Source organism: Clupea harengus, chromosome 18, assembly GCF_900700415.2.
Source record: "Clupea harengus chromosome 18, Ch_v2.0.2, whole genome shotgun sequence".
Classification (NCBI taxonomy): Eukaryota; Metazoa; Chordata; class Actinopteri; order Clupeiformes; family Clupeidae; genus Clupea; species Clupea harengus.
Window position 1 is genome coordinate 22,959,624 of NC_045169.1, and position 15,000 is coordinate 22,974,623.

Below are 15,000 nucleotides of genomic sequence, written 5' to 3' on the forward strand. Positions count from 1 at the left end.
GCGACGACGACGGCGGCCCACCTGACGGGCTCCAGTCACGCTCGGCATCATGGGAACGTCTCCCTGACTGCGCCACACAAAACCGCCCACAGCGCTCACCCATGTGACCCCCTCCACAACAGCACATGTGTTCCCTCCCTGCGGGTGGTGGCGGCCCGCACATCAAAGCGCTCTGGGTCCGATCTGTGCAGGATCCGAGTCACGCGGTAACCGCGGTAACCCGCTGAGCCACCTCCGGGTCGGATCGGGGGGGGGGTGTTTCCCGAAAGTGTTGTTGAACAACCATCATCGCTAAAAATGATCATCTCTATACCAGTTTTGAACATTCTCTCTTTTGGTTACCGTGGTGATTGCTCAACTATTGTCGCTAAATGATCATCTCTATACCAGTTTTGAACATTCTCTTTGTTGGTTACTATGGTGATTGCTCAACTATTGTCGCTAAATGATCATCTCTATACCAGTTTTGAACATTCTCTTTGTTGGTTACCACGGTGATTGCTCAACTAACCAATCTGGCTCATTTAGCAAAACGTCAAGGCCAGATTGTGGCCATGTCCCAGTTTGGAAACGGCTCTGGACCTCATCCAAGCCACATTGTCAGGTGATATTCCGCGTGGCTGAGTTTCAGGTGGTACAGGCAGCGGGGTCACCACTGGCCAAACTCATTTTGTCAGGTGCGCTCACAAAGGTTGCACTCACAGTTTTACAATTGACCCTTGTAGAGGAACAGGAAGTCTCCAGGAACAGATGTCCAGAGGGACGTGTCACGAGAGACCCAGATCATCAAGCACATGTTGGTGGGAACCACCAGATGAAATCTGTCAAGAGGTGCATAACTGGGACACTAACTTTGTTATCTAGTGGATGCATCCTGTCGTTAAAAAACTAGCCATTCTGATCAGGAATGCAGCTCGGCGTTGAGTTTGAAAAGGACGTCTATGTTTGGTCGAACATTCTCTGAGTTGCTGACAAATTTCATTTAGTCTGAAAATAGAAGTGGAGATTGTGTATTTGATAGCTGCAGCTTGAAGTCATGACGGTGAGGGAAATCTTGACTACCTCTCTCTTTTGTCTCTTTGACAGGGCTCGCCCGGTCTGAAAGGTGACAAGGTAAGCAACAGGTTTCATTCCGAACCAAACAACATCACTGTAAGTATGAGCTCTGCTTTCAATGCTGCTGATTTTGGGGATGTTTCACTTGATTGGTGACAGATGTACACGTTTATGGTCTTCTAAACATCTAAAAAATCTTTCACTTGTTTTCCATAATTGTCTTAAAAAGGCTTTAGGAAGGGTTTGTGCTTCAAACGCAACTGGTGGAGCAGTGTTGCTGATTTTTAGCTCTTTACGGGTTCAGTGTGTTTTTTCTGTTTCTTCTGAGACCGAGAGGGGACTCAAAAGACCTCAAAAACATATTTCAGCCATTGACCATGACACAGAAGACGAGGCACTTCTGCCTTTCAACAGACGGCTGCAGAAAAAGGATTGCTTTATGCCGTCGCAGAGACGCGCATGGCATAGATTTTTGTTTTTGGTGAAAATATTGAACTCGAGCCTTACGCTTTGTTCCTAATTAGATTTCATGCAATAAAGGAAAAAGCATTTTCGCACAGCATCCCACTGTTTCCCATTGACAAGCACACACACACACACACACACACACACATACGCACACACACACACACACACACAGACACACACACACACACACACACACACACACACACACACACACATCCCACTGTTTCCCATTGACAAGCAAGAAAAGCAAAAAAATGTAAGTCTCCACAACATCGAAGCTCATTTCAGAACGTCTGAATCTCCTTCCCCAAACCCAGAGCCCACAGTATTCATCCCTCACCACCACCCTCGCTCACAAACACACACACACACACACACACACACACACACACACACACACACACACACACACAGACACACCACCACCCTTGCCCACGGCCACAGGGCTGTAACGCTTTGCTGAGCGGCCGCTTGTGAAAGGGAAGCAACCACACCGTCTCCTTATTAGACCCGACCGGCCGTCCACCATTATACACCCTAATACACACCACATGGAAAGAGAGAGAGAGTGAAGTAACACACACACACACACACACACACACACACACCACATGGAGAGAGAGAGAGAGAGAGTGAACCAACGCTGCTGCCTTGGGATTTCAGGAGTCACACACACACACACACACACACACACACACTATTTACTCACGTTCACACACACTCTTATGAACATTAATAACACAGGCGGGCGTGTGTGCTGGATGCAAGGTTGCCAAGGCGCCCCTAACTTGTGGCCTTGTGATGAGCGCGTGTGCTCGGGGTACCAAACTCAAGCCCCAGGACTGGCTCAGGATCAGTGTCATCTGTGCCTCAGACCCCCCCCCCCCCCCAGACCCCCCCCTCAGCCTTGTGCCGTTCCAGTCATCCCATAATACACGGCTGCAGTGAGGCGCAGCACCCCTTCGCTAAATAGATTCGGAGCTGTTTTCCACACACACAAATGAAGAACTGATGGAGCCTTAACTGAACACACTGGCACAGAATGTGTGTGTGTGTGTGTGTGTGTGTGTGTGTGTGTGTGTGCCTCTCTGAGCCTTAACTGAACACACTGGCACAGAATGTGTGTGTGTGTGTGTGTGTGTGTGTGTGTGTGCCTCTCTGAGCCTTAACTGAGCACACTGGCACAGAATGTGTGTGTGTGTGTGTGTGTGTGTGTGTGTGTGTGTGTGTGTGTGTGCCTCTCTGAGCCTTAACTGAACACACTAGCACAGAATGTCAGCGCCTCTGTGATTCAGTGTCACGCTGCACTTTGCATTTGGTGGAGCCCTTAACCACGGGCCCCTCACACTGAGTGGACCCTGGAGCACATGTTACCAAGTGTGTGTGTGTGTGTGTGTGTGTGTGTGTGTGTGTGTGTGTGTGTGGTGTGTTAGTGAAGGCGTAGGGAAAGTCTGTTTGGTCTCTCTAAATTCAGTGGCCCCCATCCCCATATAGGCTCCTTCATGGTAATGTCTCCACTCTACTCAAATCGTTTCACAGACACACACACACACACACACACACACACACACACACACACACACACACACACACACACACACACTCACACACACACACACACTCACACACACACACACACACCGTTTCACATCGCCTCTAAATGAAATGAGATGGCAGACAGAGATAGTCAGGAAACTCAGAAAGCCTTTAAAGACTTTAAGCCTAAGAATGCAAACTCACGACTACCAATGAAACATTCAGGTTTTTCTCCCGCTCTCTCTCTCTCTCTCACACACACACACACACACACACACACACGCACGCACACACACACACGCACGCACACACACACACACACACACACACACACACACACACACACACACACACACACACACACACACACACACACACACACACATTCTCTCTCACACACACACTGATTCTTACTAGTGTATACAGACTCTCTCTGTCACATCCACACACTCTCTCTTTCGAACATACACACACACACACACACACACTCACACACACACACACACACACACACACACACATACACACACACACACACACACACACACACACACACACACACACACACACACACACACACACACACACACACACACACACACACACACACACACACACACACACACACACACACATCTCAATCAGCAGAAGATCCAGGACTAAGCCACTGAGTCAGAGAGACCAAACAGACTTTCCCCAAGTCTTCACTAACACACACACACACACACACATTCTCTCTCACACACACATACACACACCTTCAGACGAAAACCCCACCAATGTCAGTCTATGTTATCATAAGTGATTTTACTCTCAACCACAATGAATGTTTGAGGCTTCAAGTATTATTTTTCCCCTCATCAATGTGTTTTGAATTATGTCAAGATGGTTATCCCTTCTCTCTTCCCCATCTTTCTCTCTCCCTCTCTCTCTTTCTCCCTCTCTCTCTTTGCGTGAGTGTGTTTGTGTGTGTGTGTGTGTGTGTGTGTGTGTGTGTGTGTGTGTGTGTGTGTGTACAGAGGTTTGATACCAGAACCTCCCCCCTTTGCCAAATGAAAATTAATTCTCTTCTCTCCTTCCAGGGGGACATTGGTGACCAAGGCCCACGGGTATGTGTCCTGCCTTTGCATGTCTGTGCTCATGTGCTGCTGACCAGTGTGTGTGTGTGTGTGTGTGTGTGTGTGTGTGTGTGTGTGTGTGTGTGTGTGTGCGTACGTTGTGTGTCTTGTGTGTGTGTGTGTGTCTTGCATTGAGTATGGAGCTGCGAACGTACAAACATGCCTGACATTTGTGGGATTCTGTGGACTTGGTCCAGCGCTGCGCTGCGCTGTGCTCCGCGCCGCACCGCGCCGCGTTCGCTGCCAAACACAACTCCGCTCAGCTTTACAAATGGTGACCGTGGCAGGCAGGCAGACAGGGGAGGACAGGAGATCCAGCACCTGAAGAAGCCATTAGGCCTGAACGCGAGGCCGAGGCCTTTCAGAGGAGAAAAAAAAAAAACGCTCTCTGGTTTCTTTCAACGGCTTTCCAGCCGACTTTTTTCTTTTTTTTTTTCCTCTTTGTTTTTTCCTGAACAAAGAGCACCGTATCGGGCCGCAGATGAGACTAGAAAAAAAAAAAAACGGCAGACCAAAATATAAAGAGGAAAATGTTATTGGCTTTTGGTGAAATTTAAGACGGGTTTGATTTTCCAGCAGTGAGCGGGCCCCTGCTATTATCTCCAATCTAATGACATATGAGTCACTCCTCACAAGGAGCTGCCTGCAGAACAGTAATCACTTTCAGCCTGACGTCTCTGACATCTTGATAGATTCGCACCATCTAAATGATAGTAATGAGGCGCAGGCTTTCGCCGCGGGTCCCGAAAATTATGAAATAAATCACGTTCTTATCTCGTTCAAATATCGCTTAGCAACGCCGTCTCGTTTCGAGTCATCACTCTCTCCCTCTCTCTCTCTCTCTCTCTCTCTCTCTCTCTCTCTCTCTCTCTCTGCTGGAGCAGAAAGTGAGGTTCTCCCCCGATGGAGGAGACTCCAGACCACACCAGAGTTTGTTTTCATTTCACTGCGTCAGCTGACCTCTCTCTCGCCACTTCTCCCTCAGACCCCCCCTCCAGTCCCCCGTCACCCTGCCTCTCTCTCTCTCTCTCTCTCTCTCTCTCTCTCTCTCTCTCTCGTTCCCCCCTCCTTCTGGCTGTCCCCTGCCACTCGGCGTATGTTGGGCCTATCCATCATGGTGCTGGCCAGACCAGGCGAAGGCCTGAGTGGGCTTAAGTGCCTTTAATTGTTTGTCCCCCGTGAGGCAGGAGAGCATGTGGAGGTTAACTGTGAGAGGCGGCAGAGGTAGGCTTGCTTCAGCCGTGGCTGTCTGTCTACTGGCCCAGTAGCAGGCTCCTCTTAATCATCCCTGACTTCTCAGTCTCCCCCCCCACAGGGCAAGCCACACAGGCGCCCTCCCACACACACCTCCACACACACGCTCCTCCACACACACACACACACACAGACACACACACACACACCTCCACACACACACACACAAACACACACCTCCCACACACACCTCCACACACAGGCTCCTCCACACACACACACACACACCTCCACACACACGCTCCTCCACACACACACACACACACCTCCACACACACGCTCCTCCACACACACACACACACACACACCTCCACAGACACGCTCCTCCACACACACACACACACACACACCTCCACACACACGCCCCTCCACGGGTCCATCTGTCACTCAGTGGCACCTGTGGGTGGGGTCACTTCCTACCGTTGGTGAATCCGATTGGGTGAATTCGGTGTAATAAGACCGTGGTGTTTATGAGGACACACACACTCACACACACACACACACACACACACACTCACACACACACACACACACACACTCAGCTGAACCCCCTAATGACTGCTGAGACGAAAGAGCTCCTCTTTTGAGGACATTCCCTTTCCAAGACTGGGTCTGGGCCTCTGCTGTTGGGGATTTGGCAGCAATCCACTGGACCGCTGCCCAATGGGCCGGAACCACTCCAGACGTACAACACTTCAGAACACTTTAATTGAACCCTACGTCATAGGACTGACTTAACCATGTAGCATACATGTCATAGCAGATGTCATAGCCTGTCATAAGGAGCTATAAGCTGTCTATGCTGTTCCGCCAGTTATATGATGCAGGGTTCAAGTAAAGTGTTATCGGACCGGGGTAATATCTAGATTTGATTCCAATCACGCGATAGGCCATTTGTTAGGTGCTGCAGCTGACATTTTCATCTGGTGTGTTTTACTCAGAACAGCAGAAATGCAGCGTGCTGGCTTGAGACTGCAGGAGAAACACGAGACAAAAGGCTCAAAGTGAATCAATCGCTCCGGCGACTGACCTGGCTTTGGGCGCTGGTCATCCATCCAGATCGAATGGCCAGGCTTAGCCGCCGATTTGTCCATATTTTAAAAACCGGAGAGCTAGAAGTCATCTACCGTGACGCGGTTCAGTTTGTGTTTTGGAGGTACGGTACGCGAAGGGGCAGACGAAAGAATAGCCCTCCCGGCTAACCCCCATACCATGAAGATCTCCTTTCAAATAAACAGAGATTTAAAGGTCTTTAAAGGGAAGAAGAGGCTCACTGGTCTAATTACTTTACCATCATAAGCCCCCCACCCACACACCCCCCGTCAGCTCAGGCTGAGGGGTTGAGAACCACAGGAAGGCGAGGCGAGACTAACTCCCAACCAAATCAAATTAGCCCCAGATGACATATAGACTCCACGCACCGAATTAGTAGGTAAATGCGGAGGAACAACATTACGGAGGGCTCGATGAGTGCCGACCTCGATGAGTGAAACCGGAGATGTGATTCTTGCCCTTCGCATTTGGCGGTTGTAAAAATAAAAGTAAGTTTAGCCTTTAACATCTCGCCGTTAGCAAACCCTGAGAGATACGCAAGGACTGTCTGAGGGTTATTGGTCGCCGTAGACCAAGTAGACACAATGAAAAATATACGAGGCAAATAGCGTTAGCAAAATAGCTAGGTGTTACGACCACATGTGTTTGCTGTGTGCTTTTGTGCCCCCATCCTAGAACAACACCCTTGGGACAGAGAGGAGAATAACACACATGTTAGTAACAGAGGAAGCTCCCCTCTTTAATACGTTATAATGCATTTAATACATGTTATAATATGATACAAAGCACCGCGTCGTGTTGACTCTTTCTTCAATCAATCTTTTAACTTAAAAAGCTCCTTCTCGTGTTAGCACTGTGGCTTCCTCTGGGCATGACACAGGAAGTCGGTTCAGACGCCTGTCCACCGAATGACAGATGGGGGTGATTTGTCTGCGTCAGCCCCCCAGGCAGAGAGGCGTAAGGTCACGGGGTCACAGAGTGAGCTCAAGCAACAAATAAAACAGTCGCCACTTACACAAACACAAGTGTCAGCCCGCCACCTGTGTCCCTTCGTAAAGCCAAATTAGTGGCAGGAGGCTGTGTGGGATTTCATTACACACTTGTTAAGATTTTACTACTCTCCTTAGTTTGGGTAAATGCCTTACTTCCACTGAGATAACACTGAGTGGGGGGGTGGGTGGATTGTAAATGCTTTAAATATTTTGGGCTGGTGGCATATTTGACATATTTGTAACTTTTGGAATGGTAAAGACAGGAGTAACAAAGACAGATGGTAAATAGAGATGTTCAATATGAAAAACATTATGTGCTTTTGGATCATTGAAGCCTGTAAAACTATTCTAGTAGACCCCAAAAATAAAATTGTGAACATTGAAAATGAGCATAAGAGGTCCTCTTTAAGATGCGCATCCGAGCAAAGACACGCGTAGACCTACTTCTTAGTCCATATAAGTATATCATAAAACAAAAAATGTATGTAAATAAAATGAAGTTGTCACAGTGTAACGGAGATGTGACAACTATATAGCCCAGTCCTCATGAAAACATCTCTGCCAGTGGAAGATGAGCTTGACAAGCTTGCATGCGAAACACACGGGGGAGGCAAAGTTTGATGCCAGGCATATATCAAAGCATTCACTATAGCAGATGGTAGCCCGAGTCTGGCCTCACGGTAACATGACTTTAATTCCAAAAACGTGGACTCAGATACTGTATACACTTACATGGGTTTTTTCTGTAGTCCCCCCAAAGACAGGAATAGGCATAGACATTACGTGAAATATAGAGTATCTTCACATGAAACCACAGCGCACTGTCAGCTGTGGTCCCTTCAGACGGACCAGGCCGGACGTGAGGGGCACGTCGGTTCAAGCAGTGACCGTACTTCGCGTGACTGGAGAGGCGATGCATTAATTCAGTCTGGTGACCATATTGGACTGGCCACCATGCGAGAGGGTCTCGTGGGAGAGGGCACAGCCACCCTACCACTGCATTCCAGTTTCAGCCGGGAGGGGTGTAGCGTTTTGGGGGAGAGATTGGGTCTGATTGGTGACCTCAGTGCCATGTCTGGTTTTAATCCTCACCACAACGTCCATTTAGCGGAGGTCCGACAGCAATCCTATGGTCACGGGCCCGAATGGCATGGTTACACCACCCCAACACAAAAACACTTAAGTTTCCGAGGGCGGTGGAAGAACGCAGTGATTTTCTGAATGGTTGGGATTCTCAGTCAACCGCTGTGTCAGCGCCTCCCTGCCCCTCTCGGGCGAGATCAAATCTGGGAGATGCCCAAGGACACACCTTCCCAGGGTGTCTGGATACTGCCACAACTCATCCCCATCTCCCTGCAGGAATTAGAGAAAGAGAGAAAGACAGAAAGAAAGAAAGAGAGAGACCAGGAAAAAACTCAAGGAATGATTTCTGGCAGACTCCCTGAGTCATATGAACTTTTCGAAGCAGTCGGACAGAAGGGTAGTTTCTCGACACAAGACTATGAGCTTGCTGAGGCGAAGCTGTGGCCAAGCCAGCGGGAGATAGTTGCGACAGGCATCATAAATCTACCACAGGCATCCTGTTAAAGCACTAACTCTCACTGTCTCCTAGTAAATTGATCAAGACCATCGTAAAGCTAACAGTACGGAACTCCAGAACTGCTCTGCCAGGCTTTTTCTTTCGCGGAGCAGCACATAGCGCAAAGAGTTTAATGCGTGACGCTTTTGTTAAGCCGATTCTCTCAGTCCTCAAGCGTCGGCTCTCGTTCCGACCCAAAAGCCACTTGCGGTCGAAAGCATGTAAGTCGGTGGGAAACGTTAGCCGATCCTGGCTTCCAGTAGGAACAGTAGGAGCATCTAAGCGTAGCATCTTTGCCCGCGGAGCGTAGACATCGAAGACAGCGTCCGTCCCGCTGAGTCCACCTCTCCTAATGAGCCATGAAATTTAAACGACTTCCCGCTCGTTACGTTTCCCTTTATAGAGATGGAACTTTCAGCCGTTTCCTCCGACATTTGCATTTCTGTGTTCAATTTGCTGTTCAACTCGTCTGAATCTTACCTCTCTGAAGCACTCAAAACTATATACCTCCATTAATCTACTCAGAGGAAAGAGAGAAAATTACCCCCTTGAATGAATTTGGCAGATAATTACAGACAAAATGACACCATTTAATTTTGACATAAAATTAATGGTAATTAGAATCATGACACCTTTAAATAGTTCATCGCTGTCGCGATCTCTGAGTGATTGTCAATCATAAATCTGTAGTTATGGACCATCCCCTGTATCTTCCTGCTTTTGCGGTAGGCAGAACTTTTCACAGTCTGTGGCACCTTCAATGAAAGCACAGAGGCAAGTACTTATAATACTGGAAACCCTCAAATCCTGGAAAAGCAAATCAGACAGAATGATTAAAAAGCTATTCGCTTATGTGGAAACTGGAATCAGGTGTGTTTAAAGAGAATTAAAAAAAACAGGGTTTGTTTCATTTGACGAATAATTTATCTTCGGCAGCTGAGAGAGGGTGTTTGGCACAACTGCAAACAGCGACATCAAAGCTCACTGCTTTGGCGTAGCTCATAACGCATAATGACTCTGACATGCAAGTCAGCCGAATCAGAAGAATATGACAACTATTTAGAGTTTGAATGCAAATTTGGACTTGATTCCAAACAAAGAAATGGAAAATAGGTTTCAAAGCCCTCTGGATTAGCACAGTGAAAAGTTTTGTTGCACTTTGAGGCTTCTTTACCTCCTTGAGAGTAGCAGACACTGGGCCAGACCAGGGCCAGACCAGGGCCAGACCTGGTCCGCATCAGGGCTGTATCAGGGCCGGGGTCGTCCCCGGTGTGCTACTCTCAGGGTTGTTTTTTTATCATCTTTGAAAGGCTGAAGCCAAGAGCTTGCTTGACTCTTCAGCTGCGGAATGTGTTTGCTAACGCTCTTGTTACTTTTTGCCTGTTTCTGTGTGTGTGTGTGTGTGTGTGTGTGTGTGTGTGTGTGTGTGTGTGTGTGTGTGTGTGTGTGTGATTGTGTGTATTTGCTTGTGTGTGTGTGTGTGTGTGTGTGTGTGCCTGTGTGTGTGTGATTATGTGTATTTGCTTTTGTGTGTGTGAGATTGTGTGTATGTGCTTGTGTGTGCGTGCGTGTGTGTGTGATTGTGTGTATGTGCTGGTGTGTGTGTGTGATTGTGTGTGTGAGATTGTGTGTATGTGCTAGTGTGTGTGTGTGTGTGTGATTGTGTGTGTGTGCTGGTGTCTTGCTGCTATGCCACCTTGTGTTGTGTGTCTATCTTCAGGGACTGCCTGGGCTTCCTACCTTGGCTGCTTTGCACAGCAATCAGATCCTCACTGTGAAGGTTTGTTAGAGTGGCGTACGTGCCGCGTCACACCCCTCGGCTGGTGGCACACCCTGAGCGCTGACACTCGGACACCGGGGCCCTCGTCACACACACACACACACACACACACACACACACACACACACACACACACACACACACACGGGGGCCAAGCTGCTGACAGAGTTAGGCCAGGCGCAAGAGGCTCCGATTAATCTCCCCCAAAAATCATTCGTCGCCAGAGCCCCAAGCCACCTCCAGGCTCTCCAGAAAATCTGGGGGTTTCCTTTCCGTACGAGGTGCCAGGGTCCAATGAAAGCACTAATCCCTACTGTGAAGGTAGCTTTTTATACAGCAGTAATGGGTTGTTGATTAGAAACAGAATTGATATTTTCTAACCAAGACCTGGTCTGGCCACTGTCCATTAGGGCATTAGGGCTGGGTAAGGGTGGGGGGGACTCTTGAAATGATAAAACTAAAGTGGCAAAATGTTTTTAGAGCACATGCCTACGGTTTTGCCACAAACCTCTATGTCCAATCAGCCATTTTCATCGGGCTGTTGAACATTTAAAAAAAAAATCTCGCTCCTCGGGAACTGTGGTCCCCGCTCCTCATTCAAGAAATACATTTACAGTGGCACGATCTATGGAAAGTCTCTGAAATCACCCCATAAAGGCAGTCATTTTACCCAAAAATATGCCTCTATTAATGCGAGCTGAAGGGCCTCTCCAGCCATCTGTAAGTATTGTCCACCAGGGCCCCGTTACACTCTGACCAGAGCTAGAGACACAGCGTCGGGTCCGCAGTGTGCGTGTGTGTGTGTGCTCGCGCTCAGAGTGTGTGTGCAGCTCCTGTGGTGTGGCTTGTCACGAGGCGCCATTGTGATGACAGTGCTTTCATTGGGCAGAGGTTCCCATTTCTCCCCTCGGCCAAACTCTGCCTGGTGTCCGGCCACCCCCCCTACCCCCCTCCCCACCTCCTCCTCCTCCTCCTGGTGGGGATTGTGGCTTCTGGCGATGAGCGGGGTCCAAACGGGCCTCTCTGGTCCTGGGTGGGGTGGAGCGGCTGGACCAGGCTGACTGGGCCACCGTGGTGGAATAGTGTGGACCTCTGCCCGACCATGAAGGCACTGAGTTGGGCCTCCCAGCTCAAACATGTCTAATCTAATTCTTTTTTTTTTCCTTGTCTCTATTTCCCATTCTCTCCGTCGTCGTCGTCTCCTGAAAACAAACAAACAAAACACAATCCTCCTGCTCCTCCTCTTCTTCCGGGACTTCATTGGGCTCTCTCCTCTCCAACCTCTCTCACCTTTGACCTTTGACATTTGACCTCCGCGACCTGTGCACCTCCCTCTCCTGCTCAGATGGTCTTCCCTAAGATCAATCATGGCTTTCTTTCAGCTGATCAGCAGCTCATTAAACGCCGACTCATTAAGGTAGTGCCTGTCCTCTCATTCTTCTCTTCCTCTTCCTCTCCTCTCTTCTCTTACTCCCTCTCTTCTTGGTTGGTCTTCCTCTATCCCATAAGGCTTTGCACCTGAACTTTTCCTCTCCGCTCCATCCATAAGCCTCCCAGCTTGCTTCTGGGCCAGGCCAGTCAGGACTTAGCATTTGTACTGATTACTGATTAATTGGTTGAGTGATTAATTACTTTTAAAATGATGATAACAAGATGAACATAGAACAGACTAGTAGAATATGACTGAAAAGACTGCAAGGCTTCACACTAGAGATAACAAACACACACTCTTATGCGGTGGTGGCAGCAAGTGATTATAAAACAAATATCAGTGAGTTTCGAGTGAAAAAAGAACAGATTTCCAATTGGTACCACCAGAACAGGCGTAAATATGCCATACGGATGCCTGGGCTAATGCAAGAGGACAGGTATTTTGTTGTGTGCTGACAGCTATAAAGTCCCGGCATTGATCAATAAGATGGATGTCTTCGTGTCTTCAGTCGCTGGGAATAATTATGTGCAATTACAGTGAGAAGTCCCCATTCGGGACTCCTCCATGTAGGCCAGGCATAAATCATAGCACTCAAACGGGGGAGGGCTGTCCGCGCTTCACAGGGCCTACCCTCTGTGTTGTCGTTGTCTTAACTTACACGGTGAGAACAAATCACCCTCTGCGGAGTCCAACAGAACCTCCCTCGGCCCGTACATCCATCACTCCGCCCTCATTAATAGAACCATAGAACCCTCGTAGTGCCTCAGTTCTGTTGTTCTGCTGTTGTTCCTGATCTGTTTCTGCGACTGGCCCCCCGTGTGACAGGAAGTTCACGTGGGGTCGTCACAGTCTCATATGTCAACACCACTGTCCTGTTTTTTTTTGTTTTGTTTTGTCCCCCCCCCCCCCACAGGGCGATCAGGGGTCAGCTGGACCTCCAGGACCTCCAGGACCTCCCGGGCCACCCGGGCCCAGGGGACCACCAGGGGACACGGGCAAAGATGGCCCACGAGGGGTCCCTGGACTACCGGTAAGGGCTTCCACACTTACAGCCAGAGCCATTTCTTTTCCGTCTTTGTCATTTTGTTCCCTGGGGCTCAACTGGTAGAGGGGTCGGTGCCAACCACCCCAAGGTCATGGGTTTGATACCCAGGGGAAAAACACATACTGACAAAAATGTATATCTGCACGCTACTTTGGAAAAAGCGTCTCCAAAATGAAGTAACTTAATGTATTTGGGCTATGTATATGCATATGCATTTTGACCACAGCTCTGTCCTGTACTACAGAGGGTGTTGTGATGGTTCCATGCGTGTGGATGCTTTTGGGGATTTGAACCAATGACCTTGGCAAAGTTAGAACCATCCCCTCTAAACAAAGCAGCCTTTTCCGGAAGAGCTTCAAGGTTCCATACAGCCATACATCTATTTGAGTAACGTGTGGATTCTGAGATTTGACCTCATGACCTTGGCATTGCTAACACTATGCGCAGTCACAGGTTACTGGATTGCCCTTACCCTTAGGGTAAAACCCCCCTGTGCCTGGCATACACCCCCAGAGCAGGGAAACACAAGGCCAAGCCGCTTGTGTAGAGAGGCATGAACACAAGATGACCTCCTTGCTCAGCCCTCTTCCTTAATATCTCGACGAGAAATATATAAAAAAAAAAACATAACAAAACAAAAAAACGAGTAAAGGAACATGAGCTTGCCACCATGTCCAAGAATCTGTCCAAATTCTACAATTTTTATATTTACACGCCTCATTCTCCATCAAGCGTAACTCCTTCCATGTGTGCTGGGCTTCTCAGTGGCAGGGTGTGTTAATTTATGTACCCTTTTGACGGCGAGAAAGAGAGAGACCAAAAAAAACCTAAAAAACATTGAAAAACAGAAATCCTGTCGATTAAACGCAGCACGGCAGTAAAAGCCTCCGAGGGCTCCAGGTTGATCTGTGGAGCTCTGGCACGGTGCTGAGCGCTGGTGTAAATATATTAAGTGTTGTTTATCTCTTTCGCTCCAAACTTAGATCATTACGGTTTTCAGCTTTTTCCAGTCGTTCTTTTTTTTTTAGAAAAACTTGCACTCGTTTGTTCCATTTTTCCAGTAGATTGGGGGTGATCTCGCCGACCCTCTGGCAGAGCGAAAAAGACTTTGTGCATGACTCACCCCTAGGGATGTCGACGAACGAACATCGTCACATGAATTGAGTCACCCCTGTGAACCACAAACAATGTCCTGGCTTTCTTTGAAGGGATCAAAGGGTTTTTCTATTTGCAAGTGTCTTTGTCTTTCTTACTTTGAGGAAGGGGCTTTGAATTAGAAATGTTAGCTGAAATTGTCACGTTTACAAAAACATAATTTAAAAAAAATGCAGTGCCTCTCAAAGCAGTCTGCTGCTGCAGCAGGGCAGGTGGGTGGGCCTTCAAATGACGGGTTTAGGGAAATTACCGAAGATCTACGGCAATTTATGGCAAAACATGACACCGGGGAGAGAATACATGGCTCAGTTGGCTCTTGGTGTTTTGTGCAGATGATGACAATGCTGTGTACTTGGTATAAAAGAGAAGTGAATGCCTTGGTTGAATGAGTGATAATGGATCATGTTGAATGAGTGATAATGGATCATGTTGAATGGGTGATAATGGATCATGTTGAATGGGTGATAATGGATCATGTTGAATGGGTGATAATGGATCATGTTGAATGGGTGATAATGGATCATGTTGAATG

General features: G+C 48.2%; 1 protein-coding gene across 5 annotated transcripts in view; it reads left to right on the forward strand.

The window, feature by feature from the left end:
* Positions 1-15,000, forward strand: part of LOC105904737 (collagen alpha-1(XXV) chain) — a 226,516-nt gene that overhangs the window by 152,161 nt on the left and 59,355 nt on the right. For all 5 annotated transcript variants that reach the window (XM_031584868.2, XM_031584869.2, XM_042710545.1 and 2 more), the window contains exons 5-8: positions 1,087-1,113; positions 4,143-4,169; positions 12,182-12,253; positions 13,182-13,298. In XM_031584868.2, coding sequence (XP_031440728.1) covers positions 1,087-1,113; positions 4,143-4,169; positions 12,182-12,253; positions 13,182-13,298 — 243 coding nt within the window. The remainder of the gene's footprint in view (positions 1-1,086; positions 1,114-4,142; positions 4,170-12,181; positions 12,254-13,181; positions 13,299-15,000) is intronic.